At 42.1% G+C, this 25,442-nt stretch overlaps 1 protein-coding gene across 14 annotated transcripts in view; it reads right to left on the reverse strand.

The window, feature by feature from the left end:
• Positions 1–25,442, reverse strand: part of CIT (citron rho-interacting serine/threonine kinase) — a 197,790-nt gene that overhangs the window by 58,845 nt on the left and 113,503 nt on the right. For all 14 annotated transcript variants that reach the window (XM_028829964.2, XM_077955375.1, XM_028829963.2 and 11 more), the window contains 5 exons: positions 23,114–23,209; positions 16,786–16,902; positions 14,427–14,536; positions 13,210–13,384; positions 7,940–8,137 (listed from right to left, as the gene is read on the reverse strand). In XM_028829964.2, the coding sequence (XP_028685797.1) occupies positions 7,940–8,137; positions 13,210–13,384; positions 14,427–14,536; positions 16,786–16,902; positions 23,114–23,209 (696 nt within the window). The remainder of the gene's footprint in view (positions 1–7,939; positions 8,138–13,209; positions 13,385–14,426; positions 14,537–16,785; positions 16,903–23,113; positions 23,210–25,442) is intronic.

Genomic DNA, 25,442 nt, shown 5'->3' on the forward strand with positions numbered 1-25,442 from the left:
CTGTAATATGCACCATGATTTCAGATACCTTAGAATCAGTGAAATACAGTAAATATAATCCCTTCTATTGGATTGCAAATAAAATGTATTCTGTGGGCTGTGGTCAACTTTTGAAAAGCACAGCAATGAAGAAAAAAAAGTAGTCCAAGATGATAATAAGGACCAAGGCAGAGACCAAGAATCTTGAAGGTCCAGTAAAGAATTTAGGTTTCATTCAAAATTCAATTAATTGAAAACCAATGGAAAATTTTAAGAAAGAAAGTGACGGATTTTACTGTTGTTTTAAGATCACTGTAGATGCTATAGGGAGAAGAGGATCAAAATGGAACAAACGTAGAACATAGCAGGGAAACCACTGAAGGTATTGTTACTGCCATTCAAGTGAGAGATGATGGTGGCTTGGAGAAGGATGGTGGCAAAAAAACAAAAACAAAAACAGAGAACATGGATGAAACTGAGACCTCCTTTGAAAACATAAGGAAAAGGACTTACTGATAGATGTGTGGCCCAGAGGAAAGAGGAGTCAACAATGCCCTAATAGACTTTTCACTTGTTAGACAAAGTGGATATGGTCCCATTTGCTTACATATGAAAACCCAAATAAGAACCCAGAACCCAGTTTAGGGCAGATGTAAGAGTGCTTCTTCTATTTAATTAAAAAAAAAAAAGTCTCCATAAGAAGGTCTATAAAAGGCCGGGCACAGTGGCTCACGCCTGTAATCCCAGCACTTTGGGAAGCTGAGGTGGGCAGATCACGAGGTGAGGAGATCAAGACCATCCTGGCTAAAAGGATGGTCCCCACTAAAAAATACAAAAAATTAGCCAGGCATGGTGGCGGGCGCCTGTAGTCCCAGCTACTGAGGAGGCTGAGGCAGGAGAATGGTGTGGACCCAGAAGGCAGAGCTTACAGTGAGCCGAGATCACGCCACTGCACTCCAGCCTGGGTGACAGGGAGAAACTCCGTCTCAAAAAAAAAAAAAAAGCCTATAAGATAACTAAGTCAAATATTTTAGAGTTGTGATGTTTTCTCTAACATGTCTATTTTTCTGTAAATACTATTGTAAGTTTATAACGGCAGATTAGATACTTTAGAAGAAAAGATTAGTGAACTTGAAGACAAATAGAAACAAAGAAGTAGAAGACAAGAAGTAGAAACCAAAATGAAACACAATGAGAAAAGAAAAAGGCATTTTCAAAAAATGCAGAGCATCAGGGAGTTGTAAGATAACTTCAAGTAGCCTAACGTACATGTAATTAGAGTCCCAGAAAGAGTATAGGAGACAGAAAAAATATTTGAAGAAATAATGGCCACAAATTTTCCAAAGTTGACAAAAGCCATAAACCCACAGATGCGAAATATTCAACAAGTCCCAAGCATGAGAAATGTGAAGAAAATTAACCTAAAGCACACTATAATGAAACTGTTTAAATCCAAAAACAAAAAGAAAACATTAAAAAAAAAAAAAAAAAAAACACACAGCCAGAGAAAAATACATGTCACATTAAGAGAAACAAAAATGAGAAAGATTTCTCACCAAGATGGGGAGAAGGAGTGGGCATGAAAAGCTAGAACACAGTAAAGCAATATCTTCAAAGTGCTGAAATAAAAAAAAACCTGCCCACACAAAATTCTATACCCAGCAAAAATATCTCTTAAAAAATGAAGGTAATATAAAAACTTTTTCAAACATACAAAAGTTGAAGGAATTTGACACCAGCAGACCTGTGCTATAAGAAATGTTAAAGGAAGTCCTTCTGGCAGATGGAAAATGGCAACCAGAAATTTGGATCTACACAAACGAATGAAGAGCCCTGGAGAGACGGTAAAATAAAACAAACCAAAAATAGATTAGTTGCTCAGAATAGCCAGAAGAGAATTATAATGTTCCCAATACAAAGAAAAGATAAATGTTTGAGGTGAGGGATATCCCAATTACCCTGATTTGATCACTACACATTGTAGGCATGTATCGAAATATCATATGTATCTCAAAAATATGTACAACTGTGATATATCAATTAAAAAATATAAAAAATACCAAAAAATAGATAGTTGCATAGATAGGATCACAGACAGATTTATAAATAAAAAGTTATTATTTAGAATTGACTTCCTGAATAACTAGCCTATATTCTATGGCCTAATTTAACAGATCTTAATTGTTTTTCTAAAACTCTATCTGCTTTTTGCCCAGCAATAATGAGAGATTTATTATTTTGTTAAGATAAGAATACTACTTATCCAAAGTAAGACTACGGCTATCTGCACTATGTCAAAATCTCATCTGTGACCAAGCAGCAGCCTAGATCCAAGGACCACACAACCCCCTTTAGTGCATTCTATGATCGCCAAAAACCAAAGGCAAGGATTTGTCCTAGAGGAAGAATAACATGGCCCTTATGTTAATAGACTCTTGGTCAGGAATCAGCACATTTTTTCCTTAAAATGCCAGATAAGGAAATTTCCTTAAAATTTCCAGAGCATTCAGTCTTGGTTAGAATTACTTAACTCTATCTTTCTAGAGCAAAAGCAGCCACAAACAATAGGTAAACAAACGGGCATGTTTGTTTCTAATGTGTTCTAATAAAACTTCATTTACAGAAAACAGGTGACAGACTAAAATTTGGCCTGTAATTTGCCAGTCTCTGCTCTAAATGACCATTTGGTGTGAAATCTCTCAAAGACAGAAACAGGAAGCTGAGAGTGGAGTTAGCTCCTTCAAAGCATAAGTGGTGACCATAAAAAAGCTCACTGGCTTATACACAGGGACAGAAGCCCTATTGTACTTTCTTAATAATAGCAAAATTTCAAATGACACAGCACCATTAAAAACTCATTTAACTCCCCCACTGGAGTCTGAAATTTCAGTCATTAATACTGATCCATTTCCATTAAAATTAACCATTATGGGGCCTTTGGATCATGTCAAGCAATCCTCTCCAAGGGTTAATATAATGAACTACAGTCATTATGGCTTTTGATTTATTACTGTTTATGAAATATAAATACAAAATGTAGAACTGACCCTGTTGTGGATGCCAGACATACAGTAAGCACTTAACTACCGAACTAGTCACAGTAATAAAATGGTAAGTCATATGCTTTATGTTTTTTTGAAATAAGTTGTAAAACAAATACACAAAAAAGCAAAAGATCATGCAATAGAATATATACATAAAGACAGCAAAACATATAAGACAAGCTTTGGATGCTCTCAATGAAATGTATGAGTGTTAATTAGATATCAGGTGCTACAGGGAATAAATACCTACACTCTTAAAAATTTCTGAGGATCCCAAAGAGCTCTTGTTTACGTAGTATTCACCTACACTTGCAACATTAGAAATTAAGACTGAGATGGCCAGGCACAGTGGCTCACACCTATAATCCCAACACTTTGGGAGGCTGAAGCAGGTGGATCACGAGATCAGAAGTTCGAGACTAGCCTGACCAACATGGTGAAACCCCATCTCTACTAAAAATTTAAAAATTAGCTTGGAACGGTGGCGCACGCCTGCAATCCCAGCTACTCAGGAGGCTGAGGCAGAAAAATTGCTTGAACCCAGGAGGTGGAGGTTTCAGTGAGCCGAGATCACGCCATTGCACTCCAGCTTGGGCGGCAGAGGGAGACTCCATCTCAGAAAAAAAAAAAATTAAGACTAAGATATTTTTCAAATATTTATTTTTTATTTCTCTTAAAATAACACTAACATTGCTTTTGCACCATCAGTGCAAATATTAACACAGTGAAAAGTGTCAAATGACATCTTAGTATTGTTAAGAAAACAGTCTGACAGCCAGGCTTAATGGCTCATGTCTGTAAATCCCAGCACTTATTTAAAAGACCAAGGCAGGCAAATTGCTTGAGCCCAGGAGTTCAAGACCAGCTTTGGAAACACGGTGAAACCTCTTCTTCACAAAAATATACAAAAGTTAACCGGGCATGTGGCGTGCACCTATACTCCCAGCTACTTGGGAGGCTGAGGTGGGAGTATCACTCTTGAGCCTGGGAGTCAAGGCTGCAGTGCGCTGACATTGCACCACTGCACTCCAGCCTGGGTGACAGAGTAAGACCCTGTCTCAAAAAAAAAAAAAGAAAAAAACCATCTGATCTTGGGAAACCCAGGAGTCCACAGACCCACTTTAGGAACCACTAACCTAGGAGTTGGGTGGCAAAAATGTGGACTGACAGGCTGCAGCCAGTCTGGCCCTAAGACCAGAGAGATACTTTCTTTTGGAAGTATTTATGCCTTAATTTTAAGGAAAGGTACAAGAAGAAGAAAGAAGAGTAAATTACAATGTAGCCTTGAGGGAGGAAATATCTGCAGAACTGAAGAAAGGAAACAAGCGTGTAGACGTCTGACAACCTTCTGGGATCCATGGTCAGGATTCTAGAACGCTTCGGCTTCTGTGCACCTACCCCCCTTCTGGGTGAAGACAGGCACCAGGCAAGAATGTCACCTTACATGCCCCGATTTCACATCTTGGCTATCATGCCGACAGCTTACTAATTAATTAAACAGAGGGCTTGATATTTATGTACGAGAATGAGAACGTGCACTGACTCATGATTTTAACAAATCAAAGAGGATGACTTTGGGATCCCATCATCACACTATGCAGGCAGAAGGATTCCTTTCATCAGTGTCTCGAGCTTTCAACTCTTGATTATTCAACATTAGTCACTTGACAGAATCAGTAAAAAAACAGAGAAGCGAAAACACAAAACGTGTTCGTGAGGCCTGGCTGGTGTATACAGAGCACACAGCATGCCTCTTGCCTAGTGGTCCTCTTCAGAGTGATGCTTCTACCACATCACACATCGTGTGCGATAAGGTGTGCAGACTCAAATCTCTCCCTTGAGATGGAGTCTTAAATATCAAGTTCAGGTGGAAATGTCTCTTTTCCAGCAATAAGTACTGAAGTATCTTAAAAGCATGTTTGTGTTTAAATTTGATAGGATGGGTAAAGTGAAAGTGGAGAAAAGGCAAGCATTAGAAAGGGCAACAAAGGCCTCCCAGCTGCACCGCCAAGGCCCTTCAATGGAGAGCTTTAATTTAAGTGTGCTCCATCTAATTCGGCCCAGGGATGGAGGCCAAACAAGGTAACTGCTCCCTTTCACAGCCTAGGAGATGGCTGCCTCTTAAAATTAAACAATAATAGCACATTTGACTATTCCCTTTTATTGATAAAATGGTCTGCTGTGAAACTCACAAATCTCCTAGGAGATCATTTGAGATCCAGCTGATTTCATCTGACTGATGCTTGTGCATGGTCTCAACTTGGGTCTCAAACAATGAGAAAGCTGAAAAGTATGGTATTTGGGGACCATTTTCTCTTTTTCTTGGAAAAGACGTTTTTCAGAACAAATTCAACTAACCCATTCAGGCAACAAACACATGGTGTCAATAACCAGGTTTATGGAACATAATCAAGGGAAGGCGGAAGGAAAAGCCCACAGCCTTGAAACTGAACGGAAGCAAATGGAAATGGCTTTTGGATTTCCGTATGATGGGTTTGCAAACAGCTGTTGGAGGAAGGCACTTCTGCCATCATTTGAAGAAGCCCTGTTTTTTCCACAGCATCTTCATCTGCAAGAGCAATAGAGCCCTAGTTTCTAAACCAAGAGAGGTTTGTTTCTTTTTTTTTTTTTTTTAAGAAGATGCTTTGAGGCAGTGATCTCATCTAACTAAATTAAGTCGTGACTTGCTGCTGTGCTCAGCTTCCAGCAGCCATCAGACACAGCACATTCCAACCAGCAGCAAGAAAGGATTTAAAGGACTAATTTCCCCATAGATAAAGAGCAGTGACACGTGCTCTATTTTATGCCCTCTTCCTTCCAAACAGGGCCAGGATAAGATACACAGTCACCCCTCCTTCCCAATTCCAACAGAGCAGCAAGATAAATGTGTCCTTCTCAGCTGCTCAGAAATAAACGGATTTGAGGAATTACAGACCAATCCCCTGGGGAGAAAAGGCTAAAGACACAGCATTGGGCCCATAGCAAGGGCTTAATAAATATGGATTAAATTACTGATGGCTCTTTTTCTTTCAGAGGTTGGGTATTCATACAGGAGAAAAATATTAATATACAATGAGTTAAATATAATAGTGGTTGAAATTTACGTGCCTCCCTTTAAAAGCTAAGAAATGTTATCTGTCTCTCTCTCTCTCCACCCACCCAACTCCAGCAAGTCTATAGGCCTTGTTGGCATGAACTCTTATAGATCAACTTCATTCCTAGCTCCATCTTTTCTTCTACAGACTTATTTTTTCTTTGCCTTTTGTTTCTTATTTTGTTCTGTTTTACTGTGTTGCATCTTTTCAAATGGTTTTCAGTCCACTGTGAAACAAGACAGTATACACAAAGACACACTGTGGTTATTTTTTGCCAAAGCAAATATTGGGGGCATGATGTGGCATCATTTAACAAGTGTTCTCATAGAGACTATGGAACCTAAATGTGCAGTCAATATCTGAACTTGGTGTAAGTCCTAGAAAATCTAGGATGCACAAACATACTGGAAGCCACTATACTTAGACTGGTCCTATACAGACCCTGGCATTGTCAGATCACATTCCCAGTTTGGTTCAGATACTGGGATCCCCAAATGCAACAACAGGCAATAACTTCTAAGAATGAAACTATGTTTGTTAGATAGATAGATAGATAGATAGATAGATAGATAGATAGATAGATAGATAGATGGATAGATAGAGATGTACATGTGCATGACATCTAGGTAAATTGTAAGCAATGAATGTACACAGCCATTCATTCTATAGAAGCAACCCCAATCAGAGAGGTTTAGAGATGTTCACTGATGGAAATGGGGACAGCATCCAAGTTGAGTCAGAATGAATAAGGTACCTATTTAGAAGGCTTATTAAAAAAACACTAAACCCAATCAGCTGTATTGTGCCTGGCCCACAGGAGAGGGCACCCTGACCAGCAGGCAGGTGTGTGCCTGTCTGCTTGGCAGGTACAGTATGATACTATGAGAAATGTATGAGCTTGATTGATACCAGCCATTAAAACTCATTTGGCCTTCTATGCTCACAGTCTAGGTCCTCCAGAGAGCCTTCCAAGACTAACAGGGTTTTCTAAGTATACTTCCCTGAATGGGAAAAAGAAAATGTGAACATTGGCCACCCAGAGTACCCTAGTCAACTTGGCAGCTGCACTTCCCCCTTAAAGTTGATAAGTTGGCATTTCACATGCCAGATTTTTGTGAGTTTTGTTATTCTGGGTCAGTCTCTGTGGGAATGATCAAATGTGGGGAAAATGGCCCCACAAAAATTCCATTTCAGACTTCTAAAAAGAACTAAGATTTAAATCCAGTAACGCCCCCGCTCCAAGTTCTACCTCCTGAGAATACTCTCCAGCTGAGTAAACTAGTCTCTCAGAAAGAGCAAGGAAGCCAGGTCCCCTTTAGAGAAAGAATCATTCAGTAGAATTTTTCCCATCCAGATCATACCAGATGCATACAAAAGACAGGAAGCAGAACCTACAGCTTGAAAAAAAAAAAAAAAAAGAAGAAGTAACACAGGTGAGGTAAACCAAAACAAAAAATAAAAATATGGTAGAAAGACTACTGTAAGATATAAGATTATTATTATTATTTTAAATGATTATTGAAAACTAAAGTAGAAGACCAAGGTAAACAGACTTTGGCTGAAAACAAACTTTAAAATACAATGATGATTTTTTTTTTAAAAAAGAAGGAAAATACATAACCAAAGGAGGAACTTTTCAAGATACTAACTATTACTTCCAATGAAGAAGCAGCCTACGTAAGCCAATTTCCTGGCCATTGAATATCTTTGTGGATCATGTTTTATCTCCTGGAATTTCTAAGGGTGAGCCAATATCTTCAGTGCCACACTCATTCTAGTTGAGGCCTTTAGTAACCTGAAGATGTTGCTCCCTAGACCTACCGTGAGCGCCTGGATCTCCTCTTCGGCTTCTGCTGTGGTCTCTTCCAGCTCTGTCTTTGCCTGGCGAAGCTGGCTTTCCAGCGCCGCCCGGGCAGCCTGCAGGGCTGTCAACTGTGACTCACGCTCCTGCAGGGAGAGCTGTAGCTCTGTGAGCTGGCGCTTGAGCTCCAGTTTCTGCTCCTCGTGCTCTAGACTGACCTGAGAGAGAGAGAGAGAGAGAGAGAGAGATAAACCCTTGGTTGGCCTGAACAAAAGAGAAAGTGAAGACATGATCTGCTACTCAACCTGCAGCTGAAACCTGGTCTTGGAACCACCTTCTCAGCACTCCATAGAGGAGAGGAAAATGCAACAAAATGGGCCTGACTTCCATGCATCTCCGAATTCAACAGGAGTAAGAACAGGTAAGGGCTATATCTCCTAACCACCCCTTACTTACATATATTCAAATGCCTGGGAAGACTTTAAAAGGAAAAGCCACACAGCAAGAATCACGAATGAAAATGATGACGATTACTCTTACTAGAAAAACATTTAAAGCTAAGCAGATATAAAAAACATCATATTAGTAACAAGGACATCTTTTCAATTTTATTGTAAATGGAATAACAGACTGAATTCTAGTTATTTTAAACACGCTTTCTCTGATGTGTCCTCATTAGGTAATCTGCTTTAATGTCACATTAGAAGTTAATCATTCTTCCCTCCATCTGCTCATCCATCCACCTATCTATTCAATCTTTCATCCATTCATCTAACAAAAATTTACTCAGCAATTTCTGTGGAAAATGGAATATGGAGATGAAAACAGTCTCTGCCTTCAAGTGGGGAGAAAAATGAAAAGCAACCATGACCATATATCATGGTCAAGTGCAACGGTCAGGACATGCAGGGATGTTGCAGGAATACAGCATGCGGGCAGAGGAGCTAACTCTGGATCTGTTAAATTCTGTTGAAGAATATGCAGGAGTCAAACAAGCAGGTAAGAGGAGAAAGAAAATTCCAGGCAGGGGAAGCAAGACATCCAAAGGTATGGGGGTGAGGGAGATCACGGCACATCTATAGACCTGACAAACACGGACAGTGTGGTCCTAAAGATGAATGTCAAGCAACTCAGAGATGCTGGCTGCCCTCAGAGAGCTCACTGTCTAACGGGACTGCCAAGAAGAACACACTGTGATGAGCTGTGCCCTGAAAGCCATGGGAATAAAAAGGAGACCTCCTTTTCATCAGCTTCAGAGGGTTGGAGAAGGCTCCCTAGAAAAGGTGGCACCCACATCCCACAGCCCATGGGGTGAAGAGAAGAAACACTTGCAAAACATGTAACCTGGAAAACCAACAGGATTTAGTGGTTAATTTGATGTGGGATAGAGAACAAAGGACATAAGGGAGTCAAAGATGACTCCCGGCCGGGTGCAATGGCTCACACCTGTAATCCCAGCACTTTGGGAGGCCGAGGCGGGCAGATCACGAGGTCAGGAGTTCGAGACCAGTCTGACCAGCAGGGTGAAACCCCGTCTCTACTAAAAATAACAAAAAATTAGCTGGACATGGTGGCGCACGCCTGTAGTCCCAGCTACTTGGGAGGCTGAGGCAGGAGAATCACTTGAACCTGGCAGGCAGAGGTTGCAGTGAGCTGAGACTGCACCATTGTACTCTAGCCTGGGTGACAGAGTGAGACTCTATCTCAAAAAAAAAAGAAAAAAAAGATGACTCCCACATTTCTGGACAGGCGAATTACACAAAGAATGAGACCATTGCTATAATGGAATAGGAGAGAAAGAGCCAGTTTGAGGCAAAAGATAAGAAATTCTGTCTTGACATGTTGAAATTGAGCCCCGTGGGAGACATCCAAATGGAGATGTCTAATGTCTACTAAGACAACAGGTCAGAAACTCAAAAGAAAGGTCTGGATTGGCAACCTAGATCCGGGAAGCCTTAACAAATCAGTGACAGCTGAAGCCACGGCTATTATCTCTCTCTAGTGATAATGGTGATGATGACGACGTGACAGCAGCAAATACGGTCCTCACAACACACTGGGCCCTGAATTAACTCATTTCAGTTTCAGAACAACTCACCGAAGGAGGTACTACATTACCTCCATTTTACAGATAAGCAAACTGTGGCACTGAGAGATTAGGTAACTGAGCAAATGTCACACAGCTGTAAAAAGCTATAAAAAAGGCAAGACTGACATTCAAACTCAGAAAGTCTGCCTCAAGAGTCCATGTAACATGTTGCTACATTCCTGCAACATCCCTACGTGTCCTGACCATTGCACTTGACCATGTACAGGGTAAACACTGTACCCTTCTGTCTTACTAAAACACCAGCAGTCACAGCAGGGTGGGCCTCTACTAGCAAGCCTGAAAATTCTTCTGACACCACTTGGCAAAACCAAGAGAGGCAGGTGACAGTGACTCAATAGGAAGAGCGGGAGCCGGATGCTATACAATGAAGGAAGAACCCGGGAGCCTGCATCTTTGCAACTCCACACACCTGGCTAGAGAAGAGCTAATGCTGCACACACAAAGTTGGGGGAAGGCCCAGGGTCCTTTAAGGCGGATCAAACTCCAGGTGGAGGCCTCTGCCCTCAATCTCAGTAGCAGCATGTGGCCAAAAGAAGAGGGACTGATCTCGTTATATTTAGAGCTAAACTCCAAAATTCCCAGGGAGAATATAGAGCCTGAACCTCTCGTGAAACGTTTGAAGTTTCTCCTACCATCCTTGAGGGGCTGGCTCTACTGATTCAAGTGAAAAACAACAGCTTCCCTGGGACACTTTAATAGCCCAGATGAGCTACAGCAGCAGAGCAGGCTCCTAAGAGGAACATTTGTGCAAAGGGAAGGCAAGAGACAGCCAGTCAAGGCCCCCAAGCTAGAGAAGTCCATCTGGATTGTTTAGACTCACAACCTTAAGGGCAACTCTCCCGTGATCTTGCTGTTAAACTTACAGAAGAGTAAAAGTATAGCCTGGATAATAAAAGTTGAACCGTCGCCTAAGGCTTCAGGCTCATGCCTGTAATCCCAGCACTTTGGAGGCCAAGGAGGGAGGACTGCTTAAAGTCAGGTGTCCTCCTTCTGAGATATCCTGACCTAAGAAATAATAAAAGAAAAATAAATAAATAAATAAATAAATAAAGCCAGGAGCCCAAGACCAGCCTGGGCAACATAGCAAGACCCCATCACTACAAAAAATGAAAAATAAAACCAGACACTCCAGCTGACCCTAATAGAGGAGTCCACACCTTGACAACCCCTAAAAAACATGAGATAACACATTTTTACTGTCCCTTGGAGAAATGACTTCATTTTAATACTCCAAGACAAATAAAGACATGCATAAACATGAGTATTACCCAAGGCTTAGACCTCAGACCACTGTCTGCTTAACACGACCTTCCTTAAGAAAGATCATCTGCTTTTTGAAGAACTCCATCACAAATATTTGAGCAACTATTTTACATGAGACACTCTGTCTTCCCTCCCAGCCTGGGTGTCCAGCTTCCAACAACCACTCTCCTGAACTCCAGCTGTGTCTCTGCTGGTGCCAGCAAACCCTGCCGCTAGGCTGAAAGCCCTCATGTCAGGAACAGGTCTGTCTTGTCACCACTGTAGACCCAGGCTACAAATCAGCACACAGCAGGCATTTGACAAATATACAGTGACTACATAAATGTAACCTTATGGCTTCCATCAACCTCAACATGTCTACAACCCAGTTTGTTATATTTTCCTTCCCAGAACCTGGTCACTCTTTCCAGCTTCCTGGTTCTTTTGAAGAGAGCTACCTTTCATCAATCACACCTGAATTTGGTTTTGTCTTTTAATCTCCCACTGTCACTTGAGACAGACCTCTGCCACCAGCACTGGGCCACCACGGCTAAGCTCTGACTAGGTCACGGGGCTGTCATTACGTCTTGATAAAGGAGGAATTGCCCTGCTCCCATTTGACAGAGGCACACTCTGTCACACTCTCCACGGGACCCTATAAAGGAGATACATTATCACTGACATTTTACAGATGAGGAAACTGAAGCCCAGCAGAGATGAGGCAGCTTGCAGAACTAGTAAGAGGTCACAAAACCAGTAAGAAGTTGAGGTGGAATTCTAACCCAGATCCCCATGGCCCAGTCTGTTACCAGAAGGAGGGCCTGGGGTCTAATTTGTCTATTTTGAACAAAGAATTGGACAAAATGCACAAAGCAACAAAGGAATGAAACACAGGCATGAAGCAGCAAAAACAGGTATCTATGAAAGCAAGAAAGCACTCAGCAGGGTGGGAGCAGCCCCAGCAAGTGGCTCAGGACCCAGTTACAAAGTTTTCTGGGTTTTAAGTACTCCTTTTGGGGCTCCTACTGGTTACTCCTTATCTGAATAAAGGATTTGGTCTGTGGCTAATTAAAGGCTGAGGTGAACTGGCGCCCTATGCAGACGAAGGGATACTCCCTCCTTGGCCCATCCAAGGTGCTCTCCCTTTCCATCTGAGCAATGGTGGAAAGGAGAGCATTGCAGGGAGAGGAGCCTCTTCCATCTTTTGCTACTGGGGCGTGGGGAGATGGGGTGGGAGCTCGGATTTTCCTTTTGGTTCAGCTTTAGGAAGTTTGCATTAATTGGCCTTAGGTTGCCTGCCCCTAGCCCCAAGTGTTTTCCTTTTGATCCAGCTCTGGGAAGTCAGCAGGAATGGGCCTTGGGTTCCCTGCCCGCAGACCCTGGTGTCTTCTCTTTTAGAAAGCTAGCACAAATTGGCCAGGTGCAGTGGCTCACACCTGTAACCCCGATACTTTGGGAAGCTGAGGCGGGTGGATCACTTGAGGTCAGGAGTTCAAGACCAACCTGGCCAACATGGCAAAACCCTGTCTCTACAAAAATTGGCTGAGTGTGGTGCCAGGAGCCTGTAGTCCCAGCTACCCGAGAAGCTGAGGCACGAGAATTGCTTGAACCCAGGAGGCGGAGGCTGAAGTGAACCAAGATTGCACCACTGCACTCCAGCCTGGACAACAGAGCACGACTCTCTCTCTCACAAAAAAAAAAAAGAGGTTAGCACAAGGGCCTCAGATTCCCTGCCCCTAAAGCTTGGTGTTTTTCCTTGATTCAGCATGAATTGGCCTTAGGTTCCTTGCCTCCAGACCCTTTTCCTGCCTCAAGTCTGCCCCCTTAACCACCAAGCACAATGTCTCTTCTATACATATTGATTTGTGCTTGAAAGCTGGCTTGTTCAGAGCCCGAATTGCCCAGCAAATCCTCCCAGGAGATCACCCCCGCTCTCACCTCCCGCAGTCTTGTCTCCAGTTCCAGCAGCCGATTCTTGTCACTGTGGTCTTGGTGGCTGATCTTCTCCAGCTGCTCCTCCAGCTTTCGGTTCTGGGCCTCCAATTTCCCAGCCTGGGTCTCCAGGTAAAATTTCTGTTGCCTGAGTTCAGAAATCATCTCTTCTTGAGCCTTCCTAGTGGGGGTGGTGGGAGGATCCAAACAAAATCACAGTCTCGTTAGAGTTGAGCCTGTTTCCGCGGAAGGTAGATGGACACGGAGTGAGACATGTGTCCTCACTAAGTGGACTAGGGCCTTCCTGGGTTAGCTGTTTCCTGATCTGTCCTCATAAGCACGATCCTGGCATGATGAACGTGGGGACCATTTACTCATCACCACTCAGTGTCAGTCCCTCACATATGGGATTAAGTAATGTCCAGGGGGATGCAAGAGATACTAACATTTCACTCCTTTGACAGGCCTGTTTATTTCTTCTTTGAGTCTATGTAGGGACAGAAAGGGGCCTCCATAGATTACTGTACAAGGGCACCGCAGTAACTCATGAAGGCAGGCCCTGGAGAAAAAGGAGCAACAAGGAGAAAGAGTGGTATTCCTTCTAGTTCTCTGTAGATCTTCCTCACCTCTCCAGCAAACTGCTTAGAAGTATCAAAAACTAGAACGACTCAAAGACCCAAAACACAGCCTACTAAGCTGGTTTAGATTAAGATGGGACTATTTTGGGAGATCTCTGAAGAGAGAAACCCAAGGGGGACAAAAAGTCCTGGAGATTGTAATTCTTCGGGGAAAAAGATTCAGATCAAAGTGCTCCTGGAACACAGTCCTTGCTGAACCCCAAACTTCCTTCCCAAGGGTCTAACCTAGTGACAACTAAATGGATGGCCCAACTGGACACACACAATTTCACCTCTTACTAATTACAGGACGCAAGTCTGGGGAACAAGAACTCAGCTTTCCACAAGCAAATTATAAATAACCTCATTAGAAAGAGCAAAACACTCTATAATGTGATGGTAATTGAAGGCATTTAAGAAAACCCGACTCAAAAGTGGCAGACTGAGACCACTTAAGACGGGGCAAAATGACGTATCCGAGGGCTGGGCTGAGCTACAGAAGTCATTCAATCCACTCCAGCTCCATCAGACAGAAGAAGGCAGTTTATGCCACAGGAGAGAAGACCAAAGTATAATAACGTAGGCAGTTAGAATTTGAATACTTACATGTTCCTTTGGGTAAAAAGACTGCTATTTGCTGCAAGTTTATTGGCTTCAGACAGTTCCACAATCCTCTGTTCCAGGGATCTGATCTTGGAATCCATAGCATTGATCATCTGAAACACAGGGCACCTATGAAACCTCACACACAGTTATACCAGAACAGGAGTAATAGGGGCAGTGCAGGCCAGGGTAAAAGTTTCACCTGAAATGACGGCAATTTGGCTAGAGCTAACAAGGCTCTCAACTCGTCTGTACTCTGAGGATCACAGATGGTACCACTCAAATGGATGGTACTTGGTTGTTTTTTCAGTGATGAAATCTCCCCACACTGGTTAAGTGGCTTGCATTTAAAACAGACATAAGGACCTATTCAGGAACCTAACATCCTGTGAGTAATCAAGCCTTGTTAAACCCCATCTCATCTGCATGTGACCTGGACCTGCAAGAGACTCTAACTCAAATCTGCACATTCGTATTTATCATCACCCCGAGGACTGTCATTTTCTGAGTGATTCCTTGTCACCCAGCCACTATTGCTCTAGACTCCACAGCAGGGGTCTCCAACCCCGGGGACCACAGACCAGTACCCTATTATCGGTCTGCCACCTGTTATGAACCAGTCTGCACAGCATGAGGTGAGCAGCCAGTGAGTGAGCATTACTGCCTGAGCCCTACCTCCTATGGGATCAGTGGCATTAGATTCTCCTCGGAGTGTGAGCCCCATCATGACCTGCACAAGCGAGGGATCGAGGTTACGCACTCCTAACGAGAATCGAATGCCTCGGGCCGGGCACAGTGGCTTAGCCTGTAATTCCAGCACTTTGGGAGGCCGAGGCAGGCGGGTCACCTGAGGTCAGGAATTCGAGACCAGCCTGACCAACATGGAGAAACGCTGTCTTTACCAAAAATACAAAAATTAGCCGGGTGCAGTGGCACATGCCTGTAATTCCGGCTACTCAGGAGGCTGAGGCAGGAGAGTCGCTTGAACTCAGGAGGTGGAGGTTGCAGTGAGCCGAGATCGCGCCACTGCACTCCAGCCTGTGCGACAGAGCAAGACTCCATCTCAAAAACAAACAAACAAACAAACAAAACAAAAAAAGAATTTAATGCCTTAATGCCTGATAGTCTGAGGTGGTACAGTTTTATCTCAAAACCATCCCCCCACCCCTGTGGAAAAACTGTCTTCCACAAAACTGGTCCCTGGTGCTAAAAAGGTGGGGGACAGCTGCTCTGCAGCAAAGTTTCCCCAACTTAATGAATCATAAGAATTGGGGTGTGGGGGTACTGACTAAAAATTTAATATCCTAGGATCTTCCCTCAGAGATCCTGATGTGGGGTTGGGCGCAGTGGCTCACACCTGTAATCCCAGCACTTTGGGAGGCTGAGGTGGGCAGATCACTTGAGGTCAGGAGTTCAAGACTGGTCTGGTCAACATAGTGAAACCCTGTCTCTACTAGAAATACAAAAATGAGCCGGGTGCGGTGGCACACGCCTGTCATCCCAGCTACTCGGGAGGCTGAGGCAGGAGAATCACTTGAACCTGGGAGGCAGAGGTTGCAGCGAGCTGAAATCATGCCACTGAACTCTAGCCTGGGTGACTCCATCTCAAAAAAAAAAAAAAAAAAAAGATTCTGATATGGTAAGTCTTGGTGGGGTGCAGATAGATAAGCACCACAGGTAAACCTTAGGGGCAACAAGTTTCTGAAACGACTGCCTATGTGGATTAGAAAAGAGATAAACAGGCAAGTAAAAAGAACAGAAGTGTAGGGCAAGGAGTGGTGGCCTATAATCCCAGCACTTTGGGAGACCAAGATAGGAGGATTGCTTGAGGCCAGAAGTTTGAGACCAGCCTGGGCAACACAGCAAGATCTTGTCTCTACAGAAAACTTAAAAATTTGCTGAGCATGGGGGCACGCACCTGTAGTCCCAGCTACTTGGGAAGCTGAGGTAGAAGGATCACTTGAGCCCAGGAGTTGGAGGCTGCAGTGAGCCATGACTGCACCACCACATTGCAGCCTGGGCTTCGGAGCAAAACCCCACCTCAAAAAAAAAAAAAAAAAAAATGCAGGAAGACCAAGAGCCACTGGCCATTTTCTCAGGGGCATTTAGAAGGACAGTATTTTAGCAGATAGTAGAATCGCATGAGTTCTTGAAAAACACAAAACGGGCCATCCACAGCCACCACCTTGGTTGCTTTTAGGAAAACAAACAGTTTCAAAGAAAGCATCCTATTACCAACAACTCCACAGGATTCAACAGAAGGAATTTCACCAGGTGAAATAGAGTCTTATCAGGGGTGTGATTCTTGGCATATTTCAAAAACCCTCCTTTGAACACTGGCTTGGCAACTCCTTCTACCTACCGCCTTCTGTTCGCTGAGAATTTTGCCCTTCTCATGGGCCTCCTCCTCGTGTCTCTGCATCATGTTCTCCAGCGTCTCCTTGTCGGCCAGGTCTTTCTTTATCTGATTGTCCAACACCTACAAAAACAAAAGAAGAAGCAAATGTTCTCAGGAGCCAAGCTGAGCAGGGAAGACTAAACGGGGACACTTGAGAAAATCTAGGAAAGAGGAGAAAAGCATGAGAGAGGCCTGAGGTCTCCAAATTCTGGGGCAAAGAGAAGGCAAAAACTGGGAGTCCGCTTATCAACCAGGATAAGATTAAAAAGTCAAATATTACCATCCAATGGCAAGTAACACATTGACTTGAACTAAGAATTTATTTTAAAATCAGCAGCCCAACGACCAGAGAGATATATTCAAAATGAGGCAGACTCCAGAATGAGAAGGGAGGGGGAAACAAGGTTGCTCTAGATCCAGACCTAGAGAATAAATTTCTTATAATCTGCAGATATTACCTGGGGACAACTTTTTCTTCGCCAGTACACCCGTAGTTTTCAGAATATTCCTCACTCCTAATTTATACAAATTAATTCTAGATACTCCTGGGCTGTGTGCAAGCGGGAGAGAAGCCGAAGACAGAGGAAGTCTATGTGACCAAGGATGATGCTCAGAAACAACCAGGGACAAGAGGACTGTGGCCACCAATAACGTAAGTGGACGGTCAACAGATTAAAAAGAACAACATAAAAGAAAGAAAAAAAATGCCTCTTTCCCTGGTTCTTTCCTCTGATTCAACTAGGGAGAGAAAAGAAAAGACACTGGGAAAAGAAACCTTTCCCAGGGGAAGAGAGATCATGTGTTCTCAGGGCTCAGAATGCCACTGTAAGCACCTACTGTTCCCAAGAGGAAACATAAAACAGTAATGGTATCACCAATTGCCAACCTGATCTAATGTTCTTTGGGGCACACACAGCTCTACGAGTTGCCAAAACAACAAGCAAAAAGGAAGGAAAAAAGAAGACAACATCATAACATGCCCGAGCCTTTGACCACAGCCCTACGTTTCTCACCACAGAGGCTCCATTCTGCTTTTCCAAAGAACGCCAACGACATCAAGAAGGACAACAGGATCCTGGGAATAAAGCTGAAAGAGCTGGGGTCACAGATAGGGCTAAAATCTGCCTTTCCCACAATGTCTATTGTGAAAGGACTGTCACAGCTCATGGGGACATCGTCCCTAAAAAGAGCCAGTCAGCGGGGAGGGAGTCCACAGGAGAAAGAAAGGAAAGAGCAGATTTCAAAGAGGTCTTTAAACTAGAACTGACTGATGAAAAAAAATAGAATGGAAGTTGAGAGAGAAGACCAAAAGGTGGGAACAGGGTCATGAGAGAAAGGAAGAAGCTCAAAACGATACTCTCTTGGATGTCTGAGCATGATTCTAAAATTACGAGCAAGAACAGGGTAGAATCAAGGGTATGATCATAATTATTACTAAAATGGCCTGATAGAGGCTGGAACAGGAAACACAAAGCAGAACAGGCTAAAAAGAAATGGTTTCATAAAGATTCCAGTAGGGAAGAAAGATCTTTCCCTGACATTCCTCGGGATCTATAAAACAAATTTCTTTCCATCTAGAAGTTAGCAGAGACCACATAATATCTAGACCACATATGCTCTTTATTTTTTTGAGGTGCTAAAGCAATGAAATACATTTTCAGGATGGCTCTGCTCAAAATAAGACCTCAACTTTGGTCAAGAAGGATACTGATAAGAGGTAAGTATGAGCTAGAAGGGATAGGCTTCTATCAAGAATGTATGCATTAGGCCAGGCATGGTGGCTCATGCCTGTAACCACAGCACTTTGGGAGGCTGACACGGGTAGAGATCGCTTAGGGACAGAACTCTGAGACCAGCCTGGGCAACATAGCAAGACCCCATTTCTACAAAAAGTATAAAAAATAGTAATTAGCTGGGCATGGTGTTGTGCACCTGTAATCCCAGCTACTCAGGAGGATAAGATGGGAGGATTGCTTGAGCCCAGGAGTTCGAAGTCCCACTGAGCTATGATCATGCCACCGCACTCTACCCTGGGTGATGGAGTAAGAACCTGTCTCAAAACAATAAACAGATAAATAAAGGAACATATGGATCTCTCTTAGCTTTCATAGTGTTCAACTGGCAGAAAGATGAACAAGATGTATGGGGGAGAAGGGGAGCAAAACATTTATTTGAAATAAGAGATTCCACTAAAGACATCTAAATCAATTTAAGATAGAATATGGCTTTTGATAGGAACATCAATATCATCACCAAATCGTAGAATATGTTTTACAAAGGGTTGATTTCATCATGCAAAGATGCCAGTGGACTACTGTATACATTCTCATAATTTTCTAAAAATTGAAGTACTAGGGGTCACAGGAGAATACTTTGGGGTCATTTCTGGGTTGTTTCCCCATATGTCTTTCCGTGGCTCACTGCAGCCTCAACCTTCTGATCACAACCGATCCTCCCACCTCAGCCTCCCAAGTAGCTGGGACTACAGGTGTGTACCACCTGCCCGGCTAATTTTTGTATTTTTTGTAGACAAGATGAGAAGGGTGTCTCACTTTGTTACACAGGCTGGTCTCGAATTCCTGGACTCAAGTGATCTGCCCACACCGGCCCCTCAAAGTGCTGAAATTACAGATGTGAACCACCGTGCCTGGCCTCCTATATTTCTTTTACTGAAAAACAACCAAAAATAACACTGGGGTAAAAGATGCCAGGGTGGTGATGGTGATGATGCTGTGTAAGCATGTACATGTTAGATTCTCCGAGAAAGGACCACTCAACTCTTTGAGAATACCAACCAAATCAATAACAAGATCACCACAAAAATTGAAATCCCCCTTCAATGTCTGGTTGGAAAGGGGAAGTGACAATATTCAAGATATAATAAACAGCATCTGATTCTCAAGAACATAAGAATGAATTAAAGGCTTGATCCAAATCATAATGAAAATGCGATGTGATTTTAAAAGGAAATTGATGGAGTGGCAACCATTTCTAACAGCATAGTGGGCTACATGTCAGGCCAGCCCTTCTCTTGAAAATGATTAAAAATGCTAAATAAAATATAAAAAACATTTTCCCAAAAGCACCTACAAGTTGGCAAGAGAGTAAGAAATTACCAAAAACTAAGTAAAACAGAAGCAGGGAGAAGTAAGAAGGGTTTAACCTGAGGTATTTACTGAAACAAATGAACTTGAGTTTCAGTTTTTATAGCCTCAGTGGTCAAGAAAAGGCAGCAATGAGAGCCCCCGATCACCCACCAAGGTGGGCACACATTTCATCCAAGGCCTCAAAGAATTTCCATTAATAATTCTCCAAGGAAAATAAAACAGTCACCATGACAAAGAACCAAGAGAAACAACAGAGCAGAAACAGACCTTCAAATACTTCACATAGTGGAGTTGTCAGGTACAGATGATAAAATAACTATGCTCAATACATTTAAAGAAAGAAAAGTTAGGCTTGAAAATGAATGCACAGAACAGAAGATGATTGTTTTAAATAATCTAGCAAACTTGGGAATGACCCAAATAGAATGTCTAGAAGTAAAAAATATAACAACCGAAATTAAAACTCAACAGAAAATTTTAAAATTACCCAGGCATGGTGGCATGCACCTATAGTCCCAGCTACTCAGGAGGCTGAGGTGGGAGGATTGCTTAAGCCCAGGTTGCAGTGAGCTATGACTGCACCACTGCACTCCAGCCTGGGTAACAGAGTGAGATCCTGTCTCAAAAAAAAAAAAAAAAAAAAGAAAGAAAAGAAAAAAACTCAGTGGAACAGCAGATTAGACACAGCTAAGAAAGAATTCACAAATTGGAAAATATGTCAGAAGAACCTACCCAAAATGTAGCACAAAGAAACAAAGAAATAGAAAATATTTTAAAAGGCTAAATTGAAGCTGATCTAACTGATGCCCAAACAAATTCTTTTTTTTTCTTTTTTGAGACAGAGTCTCACTCTGTCGCCCAGGCTGGAGTGCAGGGGTGAAATCTCGGCTCACTGCAACCTCTCCTCACTGGGTTCAAGAGATTCTCCTGTCTCAGCCTCCCAAATAGCTGGGACTACAGGTGCACGCCACCACACCTGGATAATTATTTTTGTATTTTTAGTAGAGGCGGGGTTTCACCATGTTGGCCAGGCTGGTCTTGAACTCCTGACTTCAGGTGATCCACCCGCCTCTGCCACCCAATAGAAGCGGGATTTTACCATGTTGGCCAGGCTGGTCTTGAACTCCTGACCTCAGGTGATCCACCCGCCTCTGCCACCCAAGTGCTGGGATTACAGGCGCGAGTCACCGCACCCAACCCCAATCAAATTCTTAAAAAGAAAAGAGAGAAGGGAAAGAGACAATATTTGAGATATAATGACCACTAACTTTCTAGAGTAAATAAAAAGATATGAATCTATTCAAAAGCCTAGGAGGCCCCATCTCTACAAAAAAATATTTTTTAAATAGCCAGGTATGGTGTCATGTTGCCTATGGTCCCAGCTACTTGGGTGGCTGAGGTGGGAAGATCACCTGAGTCTACTGCGCTGAGCAAGACTGTGTCTCTAAAAAACAATAATAATAATAATAATATATATATTTTAAAGTCCAGTAAATCTCAAGCAGAGTAAGATAAGTAAAAAGAAATTGACTTTTTTTTTTTTTTTTTTTTTTGTTGTTGTTCTTTGAGACAGGGTCTCACTCTGTCCCCCAGGCTGGAGTGAAGTGGTGCAATCTCAGCTCACTGCAACCTCCACCTCCCAAGTTCAAGCAATTCTCCCATCCCAGCCTCCCAAGTAGCTGGAACTACAGGTGCGTGCCACCACACCCAGCTAGTTTTTGTATTTTTTGTAGAGACAGGAGTCTCACCAAGTTGCCCAGGCTAGTCTTAAATTCCTAGACTCAAGTGATTCTCCCATCTCGGCCTCCCAAAGTCCCAAAGTGCTAGGATTATAGGCATGAGCCACCACACCTAGCCAAGAAATCCACATTTGGACACAATACAGTAAGCCTCAGAAAAATTAAAGGTAAAGTAAAATTTTAAAGAAAAAGCCAAAGAAAAATCGAACTACCATATGATCCAGCAATCCCACTGCTGGAAAGGAAAGAAAAGGAAATCAGTATATCAAAGAGATATCTGCACTCCCATGTTTGCTGCAGTACTATTTAAAATAGCTAAGATTTGGAAACGACCCCCCCAAGTGTCCATCAGCGGATGAATGGATAAAGAAAATGTGGTATACGGACGCAGGGCAGGGAACAACACAAACCCTGTCGGCGGGGCTGGGGTGGGGGGAGCATCAGAAAAATAGGAAGAATAGCTAATGCATGCTGGGCTTAAGACCTAGGTGATGGGTTGATCTGTGTAGCCAGTCACCATGGCACATGTTGTTTACCTGTGTAACAAACCTGCACATCCTGAACATGTACCCCAGAACTTAAAAGCTGAAGGGAAAAAAAAAAGAAAGAAAATGTGGTACAGATACAGCAATGGAGTACTATTCAACCATAAAAAGGAATGAGATCCAGTCATTTGCAACAACATGGATGGAACTGGAGATCATTATATTAACTGAAATAAGTCAGGCACAGAAGGACAAATATCCCATATTCTCACTTATTTATGGGACCTAAAAATCAACTTAATTAAACTCATGGACATAGAGTATAGAAGGATGGTTAACAGAGGTTGGGAAGCGTAGAAGGGGTTGTAGGAAAGGTGGGGATGGTCAATGGCCACAAAAAAATAGAATAAAATGTATTTGAGAGTACAATAGGGTGACTATAGTCAACAGTAACTTAATTGTGTATTTTAAAATAACTTAAAGAATGTAATTGCATTATTTGTAACTCAAAGGATAAATGCTTGAGGGGAAAGGCTACCCCATTCTCTATGATGTGCTTATTTCACATTTCACATTGCAGGCCTGTATCAAAACATCTCATGTACCCCACACATATATACACCTACTATGTACCCACAAAAATTAAAAATTATAAAAAGAAAAGGATTATAGAAATGATCATGGATTAAACGACAATTAGTTTAAAAATCATTTTAAAGATGAAATTGAGATAAATGATGACCACATTTAAAAAAAAAAAAAAATAGGTTTTTTTTGGAACTTCAGATTTCCAATCCTTCACGTAAGTAACTCTCTGAAATCTCCCACCATGGAATAAGGACAGTATTCACCCCAAACAGAACTTTGGTCTAGCAAGAAGTGGCCACAAGGGCCCAGGAGGAGATGGGAGCTACATGCTACTATAAGAGGAAGGCCAGGGAAGATCAGAAAATGTCTTTACTTTAATCTTTTCCTCATAGTGCTGCTCTTTCTGTTTCAGGTGCACTTCTAGGTGCTGGGCTGAGACTTGGGCCTCCCGATGTTTCTCTTCAAGTTCCTAGACACAAAAGAAAAAACAGTCAGGTGTGCAGATGGCAGGACACCGCCAATGCACATTAGACATTCACAGGAAATATGACTTTGGTACAGGTACCACAGGTAACAGGCATCTGGTCCTCCATTACTAGCCTAAGGCTCTTGGGAAGGAAACCACCACTGTGCCTTGGCCCTGGGTTTTCCAAGTCCAAGTATTCGCACACACATACACACATAGCTGGTGGGCTGTAAGGCCTGAGACCACAAATACATCAGTGTGACAGGTCAAACAAAGGCAGCTCTTCATCTTTGCATAGAGAAATAAGAGTAACAAGGTAATATTGGAAAGTTTAGTACAGGACAAAGCCCTGACCACTATCTTGAACCTCAGGCCATTTTCACTGTGATGACAGGCTTAAATGAGAAAAGTCATTTTAATATATGATCATGATTTTAAAAAATACGTTGTATTTTCCTCATTAACAGAATTATTGCTCAAGAACCCTAGCTAAAAAGGAAAACTAATGTTACAATCCAAGCACTTCAAGTTTTGAATGATTATTTTAACTGACACCAAGTGGTGTATGTAACTATCTGTAGATGTGCATGTGACGTGATGTTCATATGATACAATGCAAATGGGGACAAAGACAAACATACAATACACTGATAATGACATAAAAATGTACACAGACATAGTAAAGATTAGAAGAGAATCTGGAGTAATATAAATAGCCTACATTTAATGTTCTCTTAATTCTTTTATTATTAAGTGTCCAGCTTTTTTTTTTTTTTTTTTTTTTTAACAGAGTTTTGCTCTTGTTGCCCAGGCTGGAGTGCACTGACACGATCTTGGCTCACTGCAACCTTCGCCTCCCGGGTTCAAGCAATTCTCATATGTTTCAGTCTCCCGAGTAGCTGGGATTACAGGCATGCACCACCATGCCCGGCTAATTTTTGTATTTTTAGTAGAGACAGGGTTTCACCATGTTGGTCAGGCTGGTTTCAAACTCCTGACCTCAGGTGATCCACCCGCCTCGGCCTCCCAAAGTGCTGGGATTACAGGCATGAGCCACCATGCCTGGCCAAGTTTCTAGCTTTTAAACAAAATTGTAATTCACTTGAAAATTATAGCAGTTCATTTGCCAATATTTTATAAACTGACCTTATAAAAGGCAGCATTCAATTCACTAAAACATTCTGTAAATGTACAGATAGCTGCATCTATATTAATTCTTATGAATCTGGACCCATCAGTTAATTACCAATACCGAGTCATTACTCCAAGTTTTCAACTCTTTATACTACTATGAAATTTTTCTTTGAAGTGGAAGCAATTATGAGGGTTTTGAAGAATGAGGAAATTATATAGGATATGTTCATAAAATGGGGGTGAAAAAGTTACTTAGAGATTCACATGCACTTAAAATGTTAGTGATTAAGCTTTTGAAATTCTAAAGTCTACAAGCATTGGATTTGCTTTGAGGGCAATTAAAGTTCAGTCTTAAGACCAGGTGCACAAGATCTCCCGCAATTCAACAGATGTGATCTTGAAGAGTTGAAAATAAACAGGATTAATAAAAACCTATTTTAAAAGGTTCTGTATGTACTTGGCTAAAGGATCTCTTGCAATAACTTCTTTTATTAAGGCCAAAGACTCTACTGTAATGAGTGTACCATTATCTGTTTTGAAAGTTCTTATCAGAATAGCAAATATTTTAAAGGCAATGACATTTGGGGATCTATGCTCAGTCATCATCATTACATAATGGTACTAAGGACCACTCTTTGCCCACGTCCTAGATACTTTGCAGCCTAAGCACAGGGTTCTTGAGCAAAAGGCACCTTCTAATAAATGAAGTCACAACCACAAAGGTACTCCGGCAGGTGGCAAGATACACTCGGACAAAGAAATCTGCTTATTTTTCCTTTATGTTAGAAATCATTTGATAATCATCTTTTTATTTTTTTCCCAGTTTCAGTCTTCATAAGATAGCACAGGAATGGAAATCAGAATCTAAAATTAGATGGAAAAAAAAAACTCAGGTATCTGACACTGACAACTTTAAGACCAAATTTCTGGTCTATTTGTGAACGGGAGTTTATAACACGTAATCCAAGAATGCAGAACTCTGTACTCCTCCATTTTAATTGTAAGTGAACCTTAGGAAGAGCAGATCTTCTACAAATCTGACTTCTTGCTGATTTGGCATTTTTTGTTGTTGTTGTCATTTTTTAAACAGATATTTTCTAGA

The sequence above is a fragment of the Macaca mulatta genome, chromosome 11 (assembly GCF_049350105.2).
Source record: "Macaca mulatta isolate MMU2019108-1 chromosome 11, T2T-MMU8v2.0, whole genome shotgun sequence".
Classification (NCBI taxonomy): domain Eukaryota; kingdom Metazoa; phylum Chordata; class Mammalia; order Primates; family Cercopithecidae; genus Macaca; species Macaca mulatta.